General features: G+C 30.1%; 2 protein-coding genes across 6 annotated transcripts; one reads left to right on the plus strand and one right to left on the minus strand.

Moving 5' to 3' along the window:
- Nucleotides 1–3,032: 3,032 nt before the first annotated feature.
- LOC123221201 (rab GTPase-activating protein 22-like) lies at nt 3,033–12,558 on the plus strand. Of its 5 annotated transcripts, XM_044643966.1 has the most exons (12): nt 3,036–3,171; nt 3,875–4,098; nt 5,038–5,136; nt 6,128–6,231; nt 7,058–7,860; nt 7,963–8,085; nt 8,207–8,295; nt 8,376–8,576; nt 9,172–9,579; nt 10,645–10,728; nt 11,076–11,330; nt 12,249–12,558. In XM_044643966.1, exons 2-11 carry the CDS (start codon nt 3,970–3,972, stop codon nt 11,115–11,117), a joined length of 2,082 nt encoding a protein of 693 aa, XP_044499901.1. In that variant the 5' UTR covers nt 3,036–3,171; nt 3,875–3,969; the 3' UTR covers nt 11,118–11,330; nt 12,249–12,558. The 5 variants fall into 5 exon arrangements, with proteins under 5 accessions (XP_044499903.1, XP_044499901.1, XP_044499902.1 ...); XM_044643968.1 differs by lacking the exon at nt 3,875–4,098 and having other exon boundaries at nt 3,033–3,171; XM_044643967.1 differs by lacking the exon at nt 3,036–3,171 and having other exon boundaries at nt 3,875–4,106.
- A 35-nt stretch (nt 12,559–12,593) lies between these two features.
- On the minus strand, nt 12,594–14,277 carry LOC123221202 (probable peroxidase 61). The gene is made up of 3 exons (XM_044643971.1): nt 14,080–14,277; nt 13,515–13,674; nt 12,594–13,096 (listed from the first exon to the last, which is right to left on the minus strand). The coding sequence occupies exons 1-3, from the start codon at nt 14,263–14,265 to the stop codon at nt 12,666–12,668; spliced, it is 777 nt and encodes a 258-aa protein (XP_044499906.1). The 5' UTR covers nt 14,266–14,277; the 3' UTR covers nt 12,594–12,665.
- Nucleotides 14,278–23,594: the final 9,317 nt, after the last annotated feature.

The raw sequence follows: 23,594 nt of genomic DNA on the forward strand, positions 1-23,594 counted from the left end.
TAACACAATCTTGTCTTTCTTGATTTGTTTGGATAAAGACAATTTTCTTATCTTTGTTGATTTGTCTAGACAAAGACAAAGATGAAGACAAAGACAAAGATGAAGACAAAGACTTAGACTTGTCTTCTTCAATGAAGATGAGTCTAGAAGACAGGAGAGAGAGGGTTGAATGGTGTTAGTCGCAAAGAGGGAGAGGTGTTGCTGGAAAATTGAAACCCTAGGGAGAAATGCAATTTTTCAAAACTTAATCCTAGGAGGAAATTGTTAATTTTTCAAATCAAGAGGAAAAATGATATAAATTTTTATATTTTTTAATATAACTAATTTAATGATGGTTTTACCCCTAAAACTGATGGATTTTATTAATTTTAATAATTCATAAATAGTTATTTAGATTTTTAAAACTTTACGGATGAGAGTTTGGAAATAAATTAAACCTTAGGTGGGAATAAGTCTTCTTGGTATTGCAAAATTTTCTATCAATGTTATCTTAATGGTTTGACTCAACAATCAAACAACGACTTGGTGTGATTTACTCAGTCTAATTGTAGGTCAAACTAATTCAATAACTTAAACCAATTTTAAATTAATCTAGATTGGATAGATACCGAATCTAGATCGTATTAGTTGAATGAACGTTTCAAAATCCATTTTTTCATTGCAAATAATTATAAAATTTTAAATAATTTTTTCAATAATAATATTTTAACACATAATAACAAAAGTATAATTTACCATATAGTTGAGTAATATTTTTTCTATTATGTATCCGAAATGATAACTTATTGATAAATAAATAATAAAAGATGGGAAAACCAATAATACATCTTAAAAATACCAAATAAATACCTTTAATATGTTGTCAAAAAAATTATTATTACATTAATGAGGAAATTAGAATTGGTGTGCCCCTTTTTTAATTACAGTATCTTAAATTTATGGTAAAAATTTTAAAAAGAATTAAAAACATTTAATTTATCAATATCATAATTATTAATACCGTATTATATATAATACGTATCATATTATATGATATGATATAATACGAATTATTGATATGAATTGATATATTTTTAAAAAATAAAATGATATGACAAAAACAAAATTAAGAAATTTCATACTTTTAGGGGTTTTTGTGATATTTTCAAATATGATATTATGACAATTATAATTTTTATTATCTTCTTATCATTATTTATTTTAAACAATTATAATGACATTAATAAAAATTCAGTTTTTTTTTTTCATTCAAGAGATCGAGCTTTATTTGTTTCATTAAAAAAATTAGACTTTTCAATTTTTCTATTAAATGACCAAACTTTCATAGTTTCCAATTGAAGCAAACTTTTATTTATTTTCTATTGAATAGACCAATTAATTATAATTGACTTTGTTTGGCATTTTCAATGAGAAAGTACTAAAAACTAGGTCAATTTTATAGGGAATTTTGAAATTTCAATTTTTTTAATAGAAAAATATAACAACAATTTTTTCAGTAAGGAAATTTGAGAGTTTATTCATTTTAAAATGTAAAATAAAGTTTCGTTGCTTCAAATAAAAATGATAGTTCAATGTAATCCCATTTAAAAAAGGTATATATTATGGTATGATATGATATACAATACATATTACATACTACAAAAATTAATTTTTTAAAAATAAATAATGATTATGCTACCATGATTAATAATTATTATTTTTAAATAAAATATAATTAATTTTTTATTGAAAATATCAAACTTTATTTTTTTCATTGATAAGATTGGATTTTAATATTTTTTAACTTAAAAAACTAAATTTTTATAGTTTCTTATAAAAAAGTTAAATTTTTAGTATTTTTTTTATTAAATTTATTAAATAAATATAATTAAAATTATTTATTTTACTTTGTTTGAAAACAAAATAATAGATGCCGAAGGACTATATTCTATCCAAATTTTAGTTTAATCTTAAAAATATATTTATAATAGTTTAAAAATTCAAACACTCATTGCATCTTTAAACTTATGTTAAAATTATCGTTAAATATAAAGACAAAACGGTCATTTTAATAATAATATTAATAAATATATAATTTTATCTTATTTTTTCCCTTGGGTTTTAAAGATTGATATTTCACCATAGACTTTAACTTAAAAAAGTGACCCCCTTCCCAAATCTCTAAATTTCTTTTCAACTCTTCGCCACTGGCGACTACTAGTTTGCAAGCTAGACTTGCCCACCATCTTTATTGTCGTCTCTCTTTTCTCCTAGGGATGATAAATAATAACAAAAGATGATTTTCGTCGTCCAAATAAAGATTTTATCTTTTGAGGTAGAAACGTTAAAGAGGAGGATCGTTATTCATGGAAGAAAATGGTTAGGTTTCAGGATATCAAACCTTAGAGAGAAAAGTGAAATTTTCAAACATTAATATTAGAGAGAAATTATTAGTTTTTCAAATTAAGAAAAAAAAGATATAATTTTAATTATTTTAATATTACTAATAAAATAATAATTTTATCTTTAGTTTTAACAAAAGATTTTTAGATATATAATAATAGACTAAATTTTATATAAGTATTTTAATTTACCAAAAGTTGTGTGGGAAATAATCGTTTGGCCAATAATAAAATAATAAAAGTTTAGTCAGTCCTCTAAAAATTATTAGATTTTTATGATTTATAAGGGAAAAAATATATTAAGGGGTATTTGATTTGAATAATATTTTATTATTAAAATAAAAAAATTATTTTAAAAATAAATTACTTAAAAAATTATTGAATATAAATGATTATTATATTTAATAAAATTTAATAAAAATAGATAAATATAAATAATTATTATATTTACTTAAAAGTAATAAAATAATATAAATTATTTTATTTAAATGATTTTAAATATAATTATTTTTAAATATTTAATAATTTTTTAATATTTAAAATAAAAATAATAGTTTGATTATCACTTATATTAATACTCATGTTACTATTAACGGTGGAGTTATTGGAATCTTTTATTAATAAATGGGAGATTAGCAAGTTAATATTTAGTGTCCCGAACGAAAAGGCCCCAATGGTTATGGGAGGAGAAACGGCCAGACTCTCTTGCGAGTAAATGAAGAGGAAGAAGGAGCTTCACAGCAATGGCACATCTCAATCTCATTTCATTTCTCTTTTTCTTCTTCATCAGGTACTCCATTGCTCTCTCTCGGAGTGTACGCGTATTCTTTCATCTACCTACGTATTCTTATTCGTATATTCTGATAAAAGACGATCCTATCGCGCGTCGACTATCCTCGCCTTTCACCGATTTCGATTCTCCGATTCTATCTTTCGTTATGTAACGGTTTGACTATCGGATACTGAGAGCGATTTTGATCTTGAATCAAATGTCTACTGTTTTACAGAACCTTAATTTAATTATTATTTTTCATTTTCTGAAATCGTTGTAGGAATGCATTACATTTTAGTCGTCGGTGCTTTGACGTGTTCATTTCGAAATAATTTTAGGAGAAGTTTACTAAGTAGTTTTTGATGAATTTGGAAGCTAATACTGTCTATTTTGTATGTTGTTAATAATTTTTTGCTGCTAGAGTCATACTTTTTGTTTTGATTTAATTGTTTTTCTAATTAAATGATTGTTCTTATTAATTGTTAATCTGGTAGATTATGGATTGATTTATTTATTTTAGGAGAGGTCTATGAGATTTTTTGGTGAATTGGGAAGCTAATGGGGTCTGTGTGCTAGTGATAGTATTTTTGCTGCTAAAATAAGGAATTTGATGGATGAGGCATCTATTTCTTTTTTTTTGGATTTGATTTTGGAATCAATTTGTTGTTTTTATGAATTTGTTAATGTGGTTTGTGCATGGTCATTTTGTTATTTCTTGCAGTTGTCCAGTGTCGAGACTTGGGTTTAGTTTGTGATGATAGTAGAGCTTGAAAGTTTGAGTTTGAGAGAGAGGCAAAGGCGTTTACGGGGATTGTGATGTATTGTGGAAAAGGGAGAGGGGGTGAGCTATGGGATTGTGGAAAACTGGGGGCATTGAATTTCGAAAGAATGGGTTCAATGGTACGCGATATTGGAGATCCTTGCCTCTCACAATCGCCTATAAAGGTTGTTTTGTAAGATGTTTACCGAACTGGATTTTAATTATCTGGCGTTTTCTGATTTTTGATGCTGATATACTGTTATCAAAATCAAATTACTCTGTGCTCAGTAAGTAGTGTCATTTTGTCATATAATCTGATAATTCAGAATTAAGGTACTTATAGAGTTGGCCATGTGCAAGATCATTTTTTTGTTTTGATCTTGTTGATTAATATATTGTAAAGTCTTTCTCTGGAAAGATTTTGTATCAGAGAGCAATGCAAGAGAAAAGTTTGTTGTAATTCTAACATGTAGTTTGCCGCTGCACCATTTTATGTGTGATATTCTCACATTTATATAACAGAGGCAGCAATACAGGAATAAGGAAGGATAATATAGACATTAAGTTGCTGCTTACAGAAATACGGAAATCAATAGAAATTGCCTTTTTAGGGTGTTTTTGTGATCATTGAAGCATTAGCTGTGGTCCTGCTTCCTGGATTTTGGACCGATGTGGAGCCAAGCGATTTTACATTTCATTAGATTTATGGATGGAGCTTGGAGAAGTGTTTCTTAGAATACATGTCATCTTATTGTATATTTTGTTGTATCTGCTAATATTTTTTGGATGTCAAGTCACTTCCTTGTGTGTTTACCAATCAATTTAGTGTTATATACAGTTGTTTTCAGCAACAACTCATTATTGAAATTGGTTTTATACATAAAAAAAGCTCTAAGGATTTCTAGGTGATACATATACATCAGTGATGTCAATGATTTTCTTAAAAAGGAAAATTTGATGACTGGGGTAATGTTGCAACTTGAATGAGCTATTTGTGTAAATTGATTTGGTATAAATGATGTGTTTCTGTTCTTAATTTTTTGGTGTAATTGTAACTTGTTATTTTAGTTTTTGTTTGTTTTCTGAAATTATATTATAAGTTCTGATGCATGTTATTGGTGCAGATATCTAGAAAGCTGAAGCCAGAAAAATGGCAGGCAACTTTTGACAGTGATGGCAAAGTTTCAGGTTTTCAGAAAGCACTCAGGCTGATTGTTTTGGGGGTAAGTTGTTTTATCATTGTTATGTATTCTGAACTCTGTTAGTTGATGTTTTCGTGATTCAGTGGAACTTTATCACAATATCATCCTTTTGATGAATGAAAGTAGTTGTTTTCTTATCATTGTAATATGCTTTAGCAAGTAGGGATATATGATTATGATATGAAATTCTAACGGTCAAGACAAGCCTCTTCAAACATTTGCAAGAAGTATAAGTGTAGAAAAAGAAATATAGAATAGAGGCCCAAGCTGGAAAGTGTGCTATCTGTCAATTTAGTTCATCTGTGCCCTACATTATTCATCTCCCATCTTGCTTTGAAATTCAAACTTCATGACATTAATCTGGTAACTTAAGAAAAGCAAGCATGTCTGGACATTCTACATTTCAACTGTTAAAATCTTGGCCTCTCTCTCTGTAGATAATTTAGTACTACATCTCATCCTATCATCACATGGCTCTCACTGAGCTTGGATTTGGGATACATTCTCTTTTTGGTTTACTTCAGTTCCGTGTATCCCCAGTTTGATAGGTTTTCATGTTTGTGGTCAGTGTGGTTTCTAATATTCTTTTCCAGCAATCAAACATTTTGAAAGAGATGTTTGGCAGTCTCATATTGAATCCTAGCATGGCCTTGCTGCAGTATTTGCATTCTCTATTCTGGGCCAACTCATAGGATGGTAATGTTTTCAATCTTGAATGAACTAGTCAGTTGACATTTGATTATTATTAGATAGACAATCCCTTTGAATTCTTTTTAATGTGTAAATTTTTTATGCTGCAATAATGTTTAATTTTCAAGTTTTAGTCTTTCCATTTGTATTTCTAGATATTTGATCAAAATGATGTAGTCTATATTTCGAAAATGATGATTTGTTGATTCAAATTCATTCAAAACTTTTTTCTCTTTTTTTTCTTTTTTTTTCCTTTTTCTAAAAGGTGACCGCGAGGAATCTCTACTTTTTATGATTGTTCATATTATATGCTGCATTGTAGGGTGTGGATCCATCTATACGGCCTGAAGTTTGGGAATTTTTACTTGGCTGTTATGCCCTAGGGAGTACTGCTGAGTATCGAAGGCAACTAAGAACAGCCAGGAGGTATGCCATATATTTCCTTTCAAGTGCTGATTCTTGGGTAGCTCTGCTTGCAAATACATGTAAATATATATATATTCTTGGTTAATTGAATACGTGACTCTTATATTGTTTATATTCAGACAGCTTTTAAATTTATCTCAATTCTTAGTAACTTTTATCAACCTGTCCACTTTTACTTATTAGCCTTCTTCTTTGATCTAATTGTTTATGCTTAGGAGATTGTTAGAGTTGAGGATGAATTCTTCACATGATTAGTTTGTCTTTGGTATTTTCAATCTGGATAGTGTTGTTTCTTTTGAAGAATAATTTGGTCAAGAGGTGTTGACTGCTCCAGCTTCTGATTTTTGCTGGCCATCTGCTTGTTTGTAATCCTTGTCATATGGTTTAGTGTAATCAACAACAAAGGTTTTGATTTTTATGATTACTTTGTCCTGCATTACCATACCATGCTTCTGTAATTGGTTTAGTAACTGATGACTTGCTTAGTTGGATGATGGCATTTTGGGTTGTAGTATCAATGAAATTGCCCAGTAAAATAAAGCATGAGACAATGACTGAGGGAGTTATAAATGCTTGAACTGCAAGAATGCGATATTTCATTTACTTGAAATAATTTAAATGCTTTTAGTTTGGATAGAGCTAACATAAAACTTTGTATTGTAAATTGTGTATGCATGGCATTCATGTTTATAGTATGATTTCTTCTGTTGAACAGTTTATGAAGCATCTATTTCCAGGAAACAAGTATGCATGTATTTCAAATCTTTGAGATCATGATGATCATTTATTGTTTTGTTAGAATATCTTTATGAGACTTATTTTTCAGAGAACGTTACAAGGAGTTGATTAAGCAGTGTCAGATAATGCATTCAAGCATAGGAACTGGTTCACTTGCCTATGTTGTGGGATCCAAGGTTATGGACATGAGGACATTATCCAAAGATGATGGGAGAAAAGAAGATAAAGTTGAAAGTAGACAAGCTTCTATCGACACTGCTAACCAAGTGGACAATTTTGGTAATTTGAGTAATAATTGTACAGATACATCATATGCATGCAAAAGGGAAAGTTGTACTGATTCACCAGACCTTGTCAATGTTAGGGAAAGATTGGATAATGCAGCATATGGCTCTTCTTGTTTTGTACCTACATCTGATCCATACAATTGCGGCTCCCCTAATCGAGGGAGAGAAGCTAATGGATCACAATTCATAAATGAAAATTATTTTGATTATTTACCAGTCACAAATTTGTTTGAGAAGAGTGGAAACAGTGAGGAAGAATATTGTGACTGTGAAGATGAACTTTCTACACGACATAAGCTGAGATTTGAGGATGACAGGATGCATAGTTTTCAAATTAGTAATAATTCAGATCTAATCATGGAATCATATGGATCATCATCTAACAACATTTCGCACCCCATAAATTCAGAAATTGAAATGGCTTGTTCTGGTTCCCATAAACCAGAATTGTGGTCCAAAAATCTGGATTTTGAAACAGAAATGGTTAACAATTTGAGAATATCAGATGTTCCAAGCACGCCATTGATGAATGCAACCACATTTCGAGGAGAGGCTGTCAGTGAAGACAGAGTTTCTGAATGGCTTTGGACTTTGCATAGGATAGGTACTTAGTCTTGGTTGTTCTATTCCATTTTTTGTAAAGGTTCTGAATATTTTAATTTGCCTACAAATCTTTTGAACTCACAAGATTTTTTTTCCTTTTCAGTGGTTGATGTTGTAAGAACAGATAGTCATCTTGAATTCTATGAGGATGCAAGAAATTTAGCTAGGATGTCCGACATCCTTGCTGTTTATGCTTGGGTTGATCCTGCCACTGGTTACTGTCAAGGTTGTAGTCCTTAATTTTATCCTAGTTCATTTATTGATCGCATGAGCCACAAGATTGTTATTTCTTTTATTCAATCTTCGGAGGATTAGTTTCACACGCATCAATTGAAATTTTATTGCAGGTATGAGTGACTTGCTATCTCCTTTCGTTGTTCTCTTTGAGGATAATGCTGATGCATTTTGGTGCTTTGAGATGCTTCTTAGGAGAATGGTAATTCCAACCGTGGTAAATATGTTTGTATATGCAATTGTTTGACCTTTTTGTAAAATACACTTTTCATGTCTCTGCAGCGTGAAAATTTTCAAATGGAAGGTCCAACTGGAGTTATGAAGCAATTGCAAGCATTGTGGCATATTGTGGAACTCATAGACAGGGAAATGTTTTCACATCTGTCAAATATAGATGCTGAAAGCCTTCATTTTGCATTTCGAATGTTGCTGGTACTCTTCCGTCGGGAGTTATCTTTTGAAGAGGCTCTTCATATGTGGGAGGTTAGTATATTTTCAGTAGTTATCTCTTATCAGCCCTTGGAACCAAGTTATAAAAATTGTGGGGTCATCTATATCATAGTGTCAATAAGATGCACAAACTAGGATTAGTATAAACTGTATTCTCAGTAATTTAAAATATATGCTAGTCTCATCTTAACATGGAAATAATAGTACTGATTAGTTGCCTTTATCATCATTTCCTGTTGCTATTTATAAATACCTTGCTAAGACCTGATTGTTTGGAGAAGCTTATTAAAGTTGTCTCTCCTTTGGAGGGCCTTCATCATTCCACTATCAGTGAATATACTTTAGACTTGCTCACAGTTTTAGTCCTTAGCTGGTGGGGGAATATATGTTTGATTGTCTTTTTTAATCCTCTCTTACATCTTTAAGTCTGTCCCTCATCTGTATTTGCTCAATTATGGGGGAACTTCTTTTCTGAATGGATAGTACATATATAGCCAAGCTTCTGGGGAACAGATCAGTGTGTTGGGATGTATTTGATAATTTTCTAAATTTTTTTTCTTGGAGATGTACATATTTATTGTATTTTTAATAAAATAGCTCTCATTGAGAATGATGATCCTTGATGCAGATGATGTGGGCTGCTGATTTTGACTTATCTTTGATTAATAATTTGGAGGAGAACTGTCTGGAAGCATTGATTATACAGTTACCGAGGGACTCTGATGCAGAGATTGGAGAAGAAAGCACGGGAAATGGTGGTGGTGGTGGTGATCTAAAGGGTGCCATACAACAAAAAAATGGAAATGTGGAAGGTTCCATTTCAGACAATGTTGGAGTGAAATCAGCATCAGCTCATCCATTTTGTGGCTTAACAAAGAATTTCTGGTCCAGAAATCATCACTTGCAGAACTTGACTATAGTCTCCTCAACCGGAAATGGAGATGTCGGATTGCCTGTGTTTTGTGTGGCAGCAATTCTTATATTGAACCGTAACAAAATTATTAAAGAGACCCGTTCAATTGATGACATGATAAAGGCAGGTGCATTGCTGACAATTTATGTGTTTTTCCTTCTAGCTACTGCAAAGTACTTGATTTTAGTTCAAATTCCTTTTGATGCAAACACTCAGTATTGCATGAAAACTAAACATTAAAATATAATTAAAAACATAAAAGGGGAAATATATGGTCATTATGTACAAAGGTAGTTAATAAGTTTCATAGCAAGTCGATATTTGTAAGTTAGAGAATTGTCAGAAGAGAAGCAGTGTAGTGAGTTTAGGACCTTGGTTAATCAAACTAAACCTTTAATGCCTCAACCACCGCATCGTCCATCATTGAGGGACCTTTAAATTAGTCTTTAGCAGGCCTTTTTGGATATAGCATTTTCTTCTCTCTGTTTCTGCGCCTGTAATTTTTTTTTTTCTTTTTGAGATAGGAAACATGATTGTTCCAAGATTTGAATTGATAAAATGCTATCATAGCATTATTAATCTCAATGACATACTATAATTTTATAAGGATTTTGTTAAGTATTCTTCCAAAATTCACAGTTGGAAAGCACCTGGAGTATTTCTGGTTATTTTCTGATGGGCTTCTTTTAAATGATTGGGGAACAGAATTAGGTGTCATCTTCCCCTTTTCTCTGAACCCATGAGACCCTAATGAAGGCAAGAACACTTTGTAGGTCAATGGTGGAACATCTGTAGACAACATAGTATAGGCTAGCTAGTGAGGTAGGAATGTGTGTTGCACATGACCAATAGAGCTTTCAATTGGGTACCATCTCATTGTTAGAAGTTTATTTCTGATTTAATACATTGCTGCCTTCTATTATTTGCTTGCTAAGTGGAGTTTTCTTGATACTAGAAGAAGCTTCTTCAATAACATTCGCAGAGATGGAGACCTTTTTCATGATTGATCATCAAAACTGGAGATTTAATTAATTTGTAGAAATTAAAGTTGAGTAATATAGTAGGAGAGTGACTTGTGTGCTGTAAATGCAGATATCTTGCTCTGTCATTTAATTAGTGACTCCAATTCTTTATGATTCTGATCTGTCCATGAAATTCTTTAAATTTTGTTTTGTTTTTACATTGCAGATTTTCAATGATAATCTGCTTGAGATCCATATAAAAAGATGTATACGCACAGCAATCAAAATTCGAAAAAAATATTTTTCCAAGGTAATGTGCTCATACAATTATTTCATCTACCCCAAAAGCACTGAAACAATTGGGCTTTAGAGGTTATATTTCATAAATTTCAAGCTTATTCTTTTTCTAGAAGCGTGCACCAATACTTTGGCAATGGTGGTGCCTTACATCATGGTAAACCTATTTATGATGAGACAACAGTGTAGCCTGGTTTATTGTGATTGACTGCCTTTGTTATAGTCATTGCATTAGAAGCGACACGGAAATAACATAAATTTTCCATGTTTCTTAGGTATTATTATGTTTAGTCACACTGTTATGTGCTATAGTTTTCTTTGATTGTTGCATTATGTAAACTGAAGTCTTATTTGAATCAGCTGATCAAGATCAATAGTCACGTGGCTCCAAATGGAGAATAGGACTATGCTGTGACTTGCTTTCTACAAGACAAAATCTCATTAATGGAACTCTGAGTTTGTAGTCTGAGACTTGGATTCGAAGATTAAGTGTGGAATGATGTAATTTATCCATCTAAATTTTTCACAATGAAGGCTTTTAGAGAAGTGCTTTTGCAGTATGAAGATCATGCCAGTTGTTTTTACATCATTATCGCATTCCAAATCTTCAACAAGGTAGTCACTGTCTCACTCTGCCTCCGTTCCTCTATTGCAATGACAATGTTTATTGTAAATGAATTGTAAAAAAACTACATTTTTACCTTCTTTGCTGAGCTATTTTGAAATTGCTGACGGGCTGAATTTTATGTATTAGTTTATGGGGGGTACATTGGAATCGCAAACCGATAATACGTGCAGTATGCTATTCCTGTAAATAGTGACAAAAAGTCAGATTTAGAATAATTATAGACTATGGTTCAATAGTCACATAGGAGTTTCAACCTTCTATGTAAATTCAGGTTGCTATGTTTTGTAAGTAGAGTTGGTTCCATGGCCACTGTTTAGTATCAAGAAGCAGAGATTTTGTCTGTGAAAATGAAAAAATGATAGTCTTTTAAATGATAAGGGGAAAAAACTCAGTGATGGAGATCAAAAGTTTCTGGTAAGAATTGGAAGGATTCCAGAGGATAAAAGATATTATCGCCACAAATGGCTCTTAGATGAGTTTTGAACAGATATGCAGTAATAGATGTCTATTTTTAGACTTGGGGTTAACTGTCATTCTGTTAAATCTTGCTGAATGTCATGCTTTTACACATTTATCTAGCTAAGCCAAATTCCTTGTTTTCGAACCAAAAATAATTTAGTCTTGTCTTTAAATCTTGCAAGCGAAATTAGAGTATCTCTAACTTATACACTCCCCTGTATTCTTTATACAAGAAAATGCAGAATAGTTTTCCTGATCCTGCATGCTTGAACAGAATAAGCAATCCACAGCGTTAAATTTTGTTTGATTATTACTTCTTTATGAATGATAAATAGATACGCATATATTATGAAAAGCATGATTGAAGTTGCCCTTATATGTTTAGCATCTCATTTATGCCATAGTTTATGCTGTTTTCTCAACTTTTTCCTCCATCTTAATCTCAGCTGAAGGATTGACAATTGCAAGGAAGTTCGTTATTGGGGCAACCCAGTCTTGATCATTTGATATAGCTATCATGGACATCTCAAACAGGTTGGGGAACACAATTTGTCAATTTTCTTTTCTTTTTCCCTTTCATTTTTATTATACAATACGTCTGAAGAGCAAATTATGTTGGGGAAAGCCAAAAAATTAGATGAAAGGGCATTAGATAATGCAAAGTAGGGAAAGTAGGAGATAGTAATGTCATAGTTGAAGATTTTTTCATGACAGTTTATTTGTGAATATATAAATAGATTTTTTGTTTTTCCTTTATTTATGGATCACTCTAGTATCCTTGCACAAAACAATTTCATGTAAATAAGCTTATATTTTAATTTCATAATGACAAAACCATTTCGATTTTTCAGTCCTTGGACTCATCATTTTTTATTTATGACTCGACAATTTTTACGTATCTCCCCTTGATTCCCAGTTAAAACATTAATGCTTCCCATCCGGCTCATTGATAGAGCAAATGATCTCCTGAAGTCTTCGAAACCAGCAGCAAATTCGTTAATGATTGCAAGAGTGTCATTGTTCCCGTATAATAGCTGTTGATCAACCTCTAGGACGGCTTCTCTTGATAAAATTCTGGAGTAGTAAGTGTTGGAGAATTTGTAATCTTTACCGGATTCTGGATTTAGGTAAACCAATGGGTCGCTTTGACCCTCTTTAACTCTGGTTGGACAGAGGCTTTTCAGCTGGGTTGCAGTTGTTTTGTTCAAGCTTGGATCAGGCTTTCCGGTATTATTGAAATTGTACAGCCGGTCTTCCACGTATCGGCAGTGAGTTCTCCCTAGTGAGTGTGCTCCTGAAATAGAGTAAGAAAATTAAGTCATTGTAGAGGAAACCCCGCAAGCAGTTTGAAATTTGTCAGCTCTCTCATTTTTGTTTTGGTTTCTCAATATGCTTTCTGGATCAGCAGTGCACCCGGAAATCAAACTGTCCAGTGCCAATTTTTGCTGTAGAAGTAATTTTTCTTGATCTGATTTGGGTTGGATTTGATCTTGGCTGATCCCAAACAAGACCCAATTTGAGATCGACTAACTTTGGATTTGATTTAAACTAGCTCAACCTCAAATTCAAAATCGAGCAACTTAAATCTAATCATGTCCTAGGTTGAAACTTTGCCATGCCAAACTTTGATCGAAATACTACAGAAAACTTGTGTGTTTCTGTGATATTTTCTTGAAGGAAAGACATTATTTAATGCTTTTGAAGCATCTTACCTAGGAGAGTTACCATGTCTAACACATCTAAGCCCTTGGATTCGAAGTATGACCAAGTTTGGTCGAATGAGATGGACGGTGATGGGAGGTCCACAGAATCTCTGTTTGAAGTCAACCCATCTCGCCTGCCGGTGAATACAGGATATGAAGGTGCACCCGCCTGTTGATTCATCAAAATAAGAATCAGTAATAAACTCTTGTTAAAATTCAGTAACTTCCCTAAATCATATCGGATCAATAATTTGATGTCGAGCTGGATTCAGTTTTGACCAGTTTGAATACAAACAAGTCAATTCAAATTCAGTTTGAGACCAAGAAGTTGAGATTTGAATTCAGTTTAAAAACAATTTAATTTTAGATTCGATCTGAGTTAATTGAAACTCAAATGTTTAAATTGGTTTAAAGTCAGCTGATTTTATGAAAACGTGTTCAATCTTTGGTTTGAATTCGAAATTGAATTTGATTAATTTAGATTGAATCCAATCCTAATTTAACAGTGCAAGAATATGTATTAAGAGTCTATTTTAAAAATAAATAAAGTGAAATTGCAACCAAAAAAAAGTACCATGTGAACGGCATCCCTGGTGGCAAGGTGGAGGATATCAGCACAAGAAACTACTCCGGGGCAGCGGTCTTCAAGAACAGTTTTGATGTCATCAATTAACTCGAATCCTCCGAGCCCCCCATTCTGTCTTGCAGTTTTTTCAGAGTAATCTCCGTCCAGAAGGATGGATGCATCACATCCCTGCATAAAATCGACCACACAAGTACTACATAAAATTGTTGATCAGAAATATAATTGAACCAGTTTTATTATACCTTCCATGTACTAACAATTTAAGTAATTCTACATATATAAATATTAGGTACAGTATAAACAAACGGATGTGTTATATAATTGAATTATTTATTTTATCTCTAATTTAAAATTATTTAATTATATAATTAAAAGTGAATTTAAACTAAGTTGATTTAAGCTTAATTGTCAGCTTGACACGAAGAAATATGAAATGAATTCAGCTTACACAAGCTCGAGTTTAAGGGTTTTATATTGTCGAATTCAAATTTGGATTGTTTGGTTTGCCAAGCTTGCAAACTTGAAAAAGTTTTATTCAAATCAATTAAAAAATGTTGATTTGACCAAAACAATATCATTTTAGTTGATTTTGACTTGGTTATAGTATTGAACTATGTTCGAACTAGTTAAATTCAAACTCAATTCTTTCAAATAAAGTTAAATTTGCATTGGCCCAAATTTACGCTTAAATTAGTTTAAATCCACTTTGACATAAAGTAACTCAAATTTAAGTTGAACCAAATCCGAACTTGAGTCGCTTTGAATATACCTTTACACAAGATGACTCAAAATATGTATGGAGATTTGGTTGCTTGCCGTAAAAGCTAAGGCCACATGCTTTGTAAATTTATTATTTGGAAACCCTATAAATGCGTTCCCATTTAAGCCATGCCTTCCTAAAACGGTAAAACTTTGGAATTCACGTGAACATTAGGCAAATTTTGCTGAAATTCCTTGGCACAATTAGCTAGACATTAGCCATCTCTATGAGTCATATTCGACGCTTGAATTAAATTCACAACCTGAAAACAAAATCTTAAGCTTCTTGTAACCAAACATCTCCCTAATTTTCTCAATTGGGAATGAAAGAAATGTTTACAGAATAATATTATATGCATAACCTTGTATATAAATAATAACACGTTACTATGTGATTTGATAATTTTAAATAAGAGATAAAACAATACTCAATCACACAATATCATATCATTGTTTGTATATATAGTTTTATTGATGTTTAAATTATTACTATCCAATGTTTTTAAACTCAAACTGGATATTACCCTAGTTAAAGGGTTGGCCTAAGTCTATCTTAATCCAACTATTGATCAGATAAAAGCTTCAATACTATTGATAATAATATAAAATCACTTAATTAAATAAAAGTTATAACAAGGAATAACCATATAGAATGTTAGCCGGATAGTATTGTGCATATTTTTGAAATTGTTGGATCCCAAGTCTTGTAAACACTAGTTTTAGCATTGACCTAAACTAGACTAACCATAATCTTGATTGAATTCATTCAATCGTCAATTTGATCCAAGTTTTGAAACATAATTTTTAATTTAAGAGCACTTTTTTTGCAAAAAAAAGCATTCACAAAAATTTATTACATGATTCTTAACACTAGAAATCTATTAATAGACACAATTTTAGATAAATTTTTCGTTTCAAGTTTCTAAAGATTGTCATTAATTTTGGCCAAAGAATTCCTGAATGTTCATGATTTAGAACCCTAGAAAGAAATGAAAGAAACAAAAATAGAAAGTAAGAAATTGTAATTCAAACACATACACTGACAAAGCAGTCGGAGTAGAGCAACCGCAGGAGCTTGGCCGGCAGACTTTTATCATTTTTATACACCAACTCCACTTGGTGCCTTACATAAACCTCAGCATAACGACATGTGTTGTGGATCCGATAATAATGCCATTCCAACTTCACCGGCTTCGGAAGTGTCACCGCCGCTTCCATCACTTTCACCGCAAACAAGCTCAAGGCAAGAACCACCAGTGGGAGAATGAAAATCACAAACCTTTCTTCACTTCTCTCCATTGTTCTCTCTCCCACAATGGAACCCTAATTTTTTACCTATTAATCACTATCTTGAACATACATCCCTTAACAACAAGCTTAGCCATTATATAGACTAGGGTTTTCAGGTCAGCCAATTGGCATTACCGACAATGATGAGCTGGAAAAATTTGGAAAAAATAAATATTTAACAAGGTATGAAAGCTTAGCTTTTTTTTTAAGAATTGAACTTGAATTTTGTTCAAGTTACCGAGTGGCGGAAGAAGGGGTTTAGGAGGCTGTTCACATGCCTCGAAGTATTTTCAACATTCTTCTTCTTTACGTTAAATTTTGACAAGCAACGTGCATGCATGTGATTTTTACATCGGCATTAGTTTTTTTTTTTTTTAATTTTTTTTCAATTCTAGTGTGGAAGAAATAGTTTTGTGATCAATCCAAGGATTTTTAAGTATCCAAAGTTCGTGTATTATATGAGAACTCGGTAACCAAGATGTAAAAAGGCGTGTGTATATATATATATATGGTTCAATTAATTATTAGTATTAGTAGAGATAAATTTAAATTGAATCAATTTCAACCTATACAAAGACTAGTTTAAGCTGAGTTCATTGGATTTGGTAAATATTATTCTTGGAAAAAGAGAAAAATCACCAAAGAAGTAGATGAATAGTCAAAGAAGAAGAAAACGAAAAAAGAGAACCACTGCATAAGAAAAAATTATGAGAAGAGTAAAAAAAAAAAAAGAATTACCAACTAGACGAATTGTAGTGTTCAAATCAATTGTCCTAGCTTGGCTCCCTTCTTGAGCTGGTGAACAAGAATGCTGGAAAAGGAGAAGAATCATTAGACAAAAAGAATCTCCATTTTCTTTGTAGAATCCTAAATTTATAAGACTTAAAGGAAATGGTTAATTAAGTATGTAATTACAAGATTGGTTAATCATATTATCCTATTGAAATAAAAGAAAATGGTTCAATCTTATGTGAAAGTTGATAGAGATGGAAAATGATCTAGTGATATCAAGAGACTAAAATGATAGGTTGAAAAGATTGTAGAAATATTTAAAACTGTCACGAGATATTTTTTCTATTATCTAGGTAAAAGTACTTTTACCCATATTCAAGGTTAATCAATATATAAGTGGCTTGTCTAATTATTTCATTAGTGTTATTCTTATATAAGAAGGATAAATTATCATGTAATCATCATAAAATCACGTGCTTATTATCTGTTAAAGAAAATAATAAACAAGTTGCAGCGATTTCATCGGTTTTCAAAAGTGAGTTTATGAATTTTTTAGTCTTGATTATTCATTTCTTCAACTTAGTTTGTTGAGTAAAGTAGGTTCCTTGTAAGTTGAGTTTTCCATCACTTTTGAATTGGCTTAAATTATGGAGTTCTAAAGTAACAAATTATATTTTGAAGAAAGAAACAAATATTAATTCTATTAATATTTTTTTAATTGGCTTTAAGATTTCTTTTAGAAATAAAAATTTTCGCGAGGTTTCTCCTACTAATAAAAATTTTTATATAAAAACACATTATTTTCTTATATAAGTGATATAATAATTCATCAATAACTAATATATACATATGTCACAATTACAAATCCTAGTAGGATTTCTCATGTGTTGTCATATAAAGTGTGACACACACTAGGGTCCTATTATCAAGTCAATGTGTGGAAACCTTGCTCTTAAGAGAGTGAACAGAGGATAATTTGAGTTTAATCTATGAGAAATCATTTTAAGATTTCTTTTAAAAATAAAAATTTTTGCAGCGTTTTGTTAGTATTAATACCCTTAATATATAAACATATTGTTCTCTTATATGAATAATATAATAATTCATTAACAAATACATTTATTATGACGGGAAAGACTTTGGAAGATACTAAAATAATATTAAATTTGTTGGATATATTTATGTTTTCAATGAACCAGGATAAATTGCATATTCTTTCTCTTTGATATTTGTTTGAATGTAATTGTTTGTTTTATTGACTCGACACAGTCCGTAATTTGTTTGTGATTAAACTTAAAACTTTAAATTATTAAATAATGATCAAACATTAATAATCAAGACGAACATTGATACAAACTTTTTATCTTTAGAATATGAATAAGAAAGGGTGACCAATAATATGCATTCATATAACAATAACCAAGCCAATAGTAGAAGACTAGATGTCACTGTTGGTCCAAGGTGTTCTCCAACATTCAATATTATTGTTTTATATATATTTTTTTCACATTAATATTTAAGTAGAACATGACTAAACATTTCTCTAGGGGGGCAATTTCGAAGTACAAGGCCATTGGCCTTTGTCTCCAACCTTATTTGGGTTTAAGCTTGACTTGAGTATAGAAAATTGATTTGGATATGAAAGTGATATCATCCCAAGTCTCACTACTCCCATCACTTTTAGATAGGTGTAAATTTGAACCTGAATTGATTTAATCTTGAAAGTCGGTTTCACTTAATTTAGTTTAATTTAAATTTATTTAGGTTAATCTTGAGTCGAAAGGGTTAATTCGTTTTTTAAACTTAGTCAAATTTGAGCATGAAGGAGTTTAACTCACAAGATAGATGAATGTCAAAATGATATCGTTTTATCTATTATTATGTAAAACGATATCGTTTAGTTAATAAACTGCGAACACATGCCACAAATCCAAGTTACGAACTTGCGCTATAAACTCAAGTCAAGTTTCAAACTTCAAACTTAAAGATTGAGTTAAACTTAAACTATTCTTAATTTTTGTTCGATAAACTCAAATCAAACTCAAATGATCTCATTTTTAATTCAAGACAAACTAGAGTTAATAGATGTTCGAGTAGGTTTTGTTTGATTCATATCTATCCTTACTTTTGGATGTACATACAGTCTTTTATTCACATGCTAAATAAGCTAACCTACGGGTAATTGACATAGTTGGACATTCATCATGTAACTTGTCACTTCCTTGACAACGTATCCATAAATTTGATTAAGAAAGAGTTTGGCTGTAAAAGTTTAGTGGTTGGTACACATTAATTATATGCAAACAAAAGAATGAAGTTAGCTAGTTAGTCAAGGCATAAATAAAATTGGCAACTTAAAGAATTAATTGAGACTCAAAAATAACTAAATAAACAAATCATAAGGCCGGTTGTTGCTTCATTTACTAATTTCTTGTTGAAAGTTTTTTGTTCATACTTGAGCAATAATTAAACAATTAGTAAGCTAGTAATCCAAGCTAAACCCCAATTTGAATTTGCTTTACAGTTGTAGTTTTTGGACATTTTTGGCAAGTGGGTCAGTTGAGGTCCCTTCATTCATCATCAAATATTAGAAAAAAAATTCAAAAAAGAATAAAGATAGAATGATTTGGATTTGGAAGACACATTGGACCAAAAGAGCTTTTTATTATAATTTACTTTTGTTATTGTGCATGCATGCAAAAAGAATATTATTGAATGCTTTCTGAGAGAGATTTAATGGAACTGCGAGGTGAAAGTTTAGTGGAGAGCAGGTTAAGGATGGCTGAAAAAGGCTGGCAAGGTTGGATATCGGTAAAAGGGTGGTCTTATGGAGGGAAAAATCCTAGGAAAGTTCATGGTTAGATTAGAGTTAAGGATGAAAACTGGCAAACAACGATATTTCGTGTACAAATGATTGATATTAATTAATACGAATAAAATGATATGTTATCATATAATTAAATAATTAAAAATAAAATAAACAGTTAGATCTTTCAATCATATAATGATACATTAATTTATTTATACCAGTTAATACTTATCATTTATACCTATCATATACTCAACCTTGTAAAACTCAACCCAACCCCTCCCATTGGTAATATATATATATATATATTGTATGATAGTAAAAAAGAAATCTGGGGATTTCTAGATACGGGGTATTGCATTCCCTTTAGGGATTACTCGCCTCCTTCCATACTCCCAAAATTTTGGAACTAGAAAGGATGATGTCGTGGGTAATGATATTAACAATAATGAGAAGTATACTAAACTGTTACGCAATTTAATATAAAAAGATGAAATGACAGAAGGAAATCAAGAGACAACAAAATGTTATTGTGATTGTGATTTGACGGTTAAACCGAGAGCATACGTCTATGAAGGTGATACTAGTTGACTGACTTAAAAGAAATTAGCAATATTGTAATGCTAGAATGCGAGTGCTAGGAGTGTCTCTCCCTTGACCTTTCAACTATTGTCAATTTATATTACTAGATGTTAGGATTACATGTCACTATTATATTTTGATTGTAATGGTTAAGTGTGTGGGAATTGGTTATATGACAATAAAAAATTATTATTTAATGTCAAAGGGATTGTAAAAGTTATAATAGATCAACGTTGACCTTTATCTCGCCACTATTGTTTCTGGATAAGATTATACTCTATTTACTTCTCGTCTCAATCTGCAAGTTTGTATAATATATATATATCCAATAGTCACTAATTGTTTTATAAATATTATATTCATGAGTTTAATCAAATAAGAGTTTTGCTGCGTAATAACATTTTATGATGTTTGCGTTAAATCTACCATATATCAAAGTACATGGATCAAACCGTAAGTTTATCTCATTTACTCTTCAAGAAGAAGCCAATAGCCTAATTTTTTTTTTTTAATCCTGCCTTTATATAATTAAACTTACATTTTGCTTTGTTTTGAAGCTAAAATTATGGGATTGAATCTTTTGAATATATGGATTTATTTTATTCTTGTTGACTTGCTTTTTTCTGGTTTTTTAAAATTTTTTAACTAAAATTATAAATTAAAAATTATTGTTGGGACTTGGGAGAGAATATTAGATATTAAAAGCCTGAAAATTCCATTCAAGTGATTTAATATTAATTTTAAGTGCACAATTATAAGATTTATTACGGCCGATGAATAAAAAATGATGATTCCTAAGTGATATTATATTTTATCTTATAATAATAATAATTTGAATATTAATAATGATATATTATAATATAATTCAAAATTATTACATTAACATAATTTATATTCAAATTTTGACAAAAATGATTGAAAGTTAATTTGTAAAATAAAAAAATTAATATTAATATTAAAAAATAAACAAGAAAATTAGATGTATATAAGGAAATGAAATAGATGATAAGTCAAACCTAAAAATAAAAAAACGAATCTTTGAACTAATTTTTGTCTTCAATTATTGTTGAAGTATTTAGCCTTTTCATAGCACTACGCCTAGACTTGAAAATGTTCATTGAATTGACAATGAATTCAATCACAATTTATTATTATTTTTTATTTTTAAAAATATTATATAAGTTGTATTCTCCAGGGATTTATATAAATATCTATTATTATTATTTTTAAATCAATAAAATTATGTATATAAATAATAATATATTAAAATATGATTATATTATATTATTTATAATTTAAAATTACTTAATCATATAATGATACGTTATTACTTATATACATAATACTACTTTTATTAAATATTATAAGTTTATAGTTGAATTTTTAATGAAGTCCATGTTAATCCTCATTAAAATAAGTTGATACAATTACGAAGTCTTCAAGGTAAATAATATGTAGTTAATTAGATTATTCATAAATATCTGTTATCCAAACTAAATTGATAACCAAAATGGTAAACATGATAATCGAAAAATTAGTTTGGATAGAAGGTCTTAAATTTGGAAAACTGTTTTTTTTGTTCGAATATTAGTTTATGAATACTTAAAAACCAATTATCTAAACAAAATCAGTTTTCTTTGAAAAGAAAAAAGATCTAATCGTGATTATTCTCTCTTTCTCTCTCTCTCTCTCTCTCTCTGATATCACCTAAAAAGTTTTGTTGATTCTTGCTAGTCGACACTCAGCTATTATAAAAGAATCTCCACTCCCTCTCTTTGATTGTTAAGTTGAGAAAAAAAGACTTTATAATATGCTAACCTTACCTTTGCGAATCTCTTCTTTCTTTGTTAGCTTTTTCAGTATATCAAAATAATTTTCACAATATTACTTTTCTTCTTCATCTTCTAGGGTTTCTCTTTCTCATCAGACCTCTCCTTTTCTCTCTTAATTCCAAATTCAATATTTATACTTTCTCATATACTATAAACTAGATTTACTATCTTGTAACTTTATCTAAGAAGTCTATATAATTTTTTATAAAGATAGTGTCTTGATAGTCAAATGTTATTGTTAGTGTATTATTGATTTTACCCTAAACCAATTGCTTTCAATTTAAAGGTTTTTTGATATCGAAAATTCAGTTTGGTTTTAAAATTCGCAAACCGATTTGAGTAATCGGTTCTTAAACACCCACATAATGTTAACTATATTAATGTTTTAAATTTGCATTTAGCTGCATTATAATAGTTACATATGTTATTTATGTTATTTGTAATATTAAAACGATTTAAGCTTTGTATATGTATGTACAATTTCTTTCTTTGACGTGATACGCCTGTCTAATCATATTTAGACATGTGGAGCCATACGTAAATTATGATAATTAAATATTATTTGTCAATTAAAATCAAGCTTGAGTCAATTTTTATTGGTCAATTAATAATCTAATTATTATTAAAGTATAGTATCAATCTGAGATCTATAATTGGTCAGTTTTTATTCTTAAATGATGCTTATACAGAAATAGAGCATAATTAATACATAAGTAAAGAGACTAGTCAATATTGATATCAATGGGTTTTAAATTACCACCTATTATTTATTACAATAAAATTATTTTCATACAGTTTTAAGTAAATAATTGGATATATAAATAATTTATTATTATTATATTATTATTAATAGGTGTTTTTGAAATATAAACTAACTCTAAATCAAATAATAACAAATCTTTAAAATATTTAATTATATATTTAAAACTATATACATAACATTATTCTATCTATTATGTGACCAAGTGTTGTACAATTAGATTTCGTCTTAGTCAAAGTATGAACATATTATTTAGCAACATAATAAACAATTAGACACATCATTTACACGTAAGTTAATCTCAAATGTCATATAGAATACTAATTGTGAATAGAACACATTTTATCTAGAAATAACGATAAGAAGAGATTTCAAATCTCTTCAGTAAAAGAGATCTAGCTCTACCGGTGTACATCTTCATCGTTGTTTACAATGGATCCAAGAGAAGAAAGCATTGGAGGCAAAAGACAAAGTGGCACAATTCGATTCCAGTTGTCGAAGATGGAGAAGAATAAAAGAGAAACACTATAGGGCAAAACGTAATTTTTCAAAGTTTAAACTAGGGGAAAAATTATTAGTTTTTTAAGTTAAGAAGGAAAAATGATATAAATTTGATAGAATTTAGGGTTTAATAGTAAAATAACGATTTTACCTTTACTTCTAACAGGAAAATTTAACAAAAGTTAGTCTATAAATGAGTATTTAGGTTTTTCAAACCCTACAAATATATATTTATATT

This window comes from Mangifera indica, chromosome 7, assembly GCF_011075055.1.
Source record: "Mangifera indica cultivar Alphonso chromosome 7, CATAS_Mindica_2.1, whole genome shotgun sequence".
NCBI classification, from domain to species: domain Eukaryota; kingdom Viridiplantae; phylum Streptophyta; class Magnoliopsida; order Sapindales; family Anacardiaceae; genus Mangifera; species Mangifera indica.

Excerpts from the sequence above, each read along its gene's own strand:
- LOC123221201 (XM_044643966.1), top strand. The coding sequence starts at position 3,970 with ATGTATTGTGGAAAAGGGAGAGGGGGTGAGCTATGGGATTGTGGAAAA. Across the intron at positions 6,232-7,057 it reads CAACTAAGAACAGCCAGGAG|AGAACGTTACAAGGAGTTGA; the intron begins GTATGCCATATA and ends CTTATTTTTCAG. Across the intron at positions 7,861-7,962 it reads TTGGACTTTGCATAGGATAG|TGGTTGATGTTGTAAGAACA; the intron begins GTACTTAGTCTT and ends TTTCCTTTTCAG.
- LOC123221202 (XM_044643971.1), bottom strand. The coding sequence starts at position 14,265 with ATGCAGGGATGTGATGCATCCATCCTTCTGGACGGAGATTACTCTGAA. Across the intron at positions 13,675-14,079 it reads CCAGGGATGCCGTTCACATG|GCGGGTGCACCTTCATATCC; the intron begins GTACTTTTTTTT and ends ATGAATCAACAG. Across the intron at positions 13,097-13,514 it reads AGACATGGTAACTCTCCTAG|GAGCACACTCACTAGGGAGA; the intron begins GTAAGATGCTTC and ends ACTCTATTTCAG.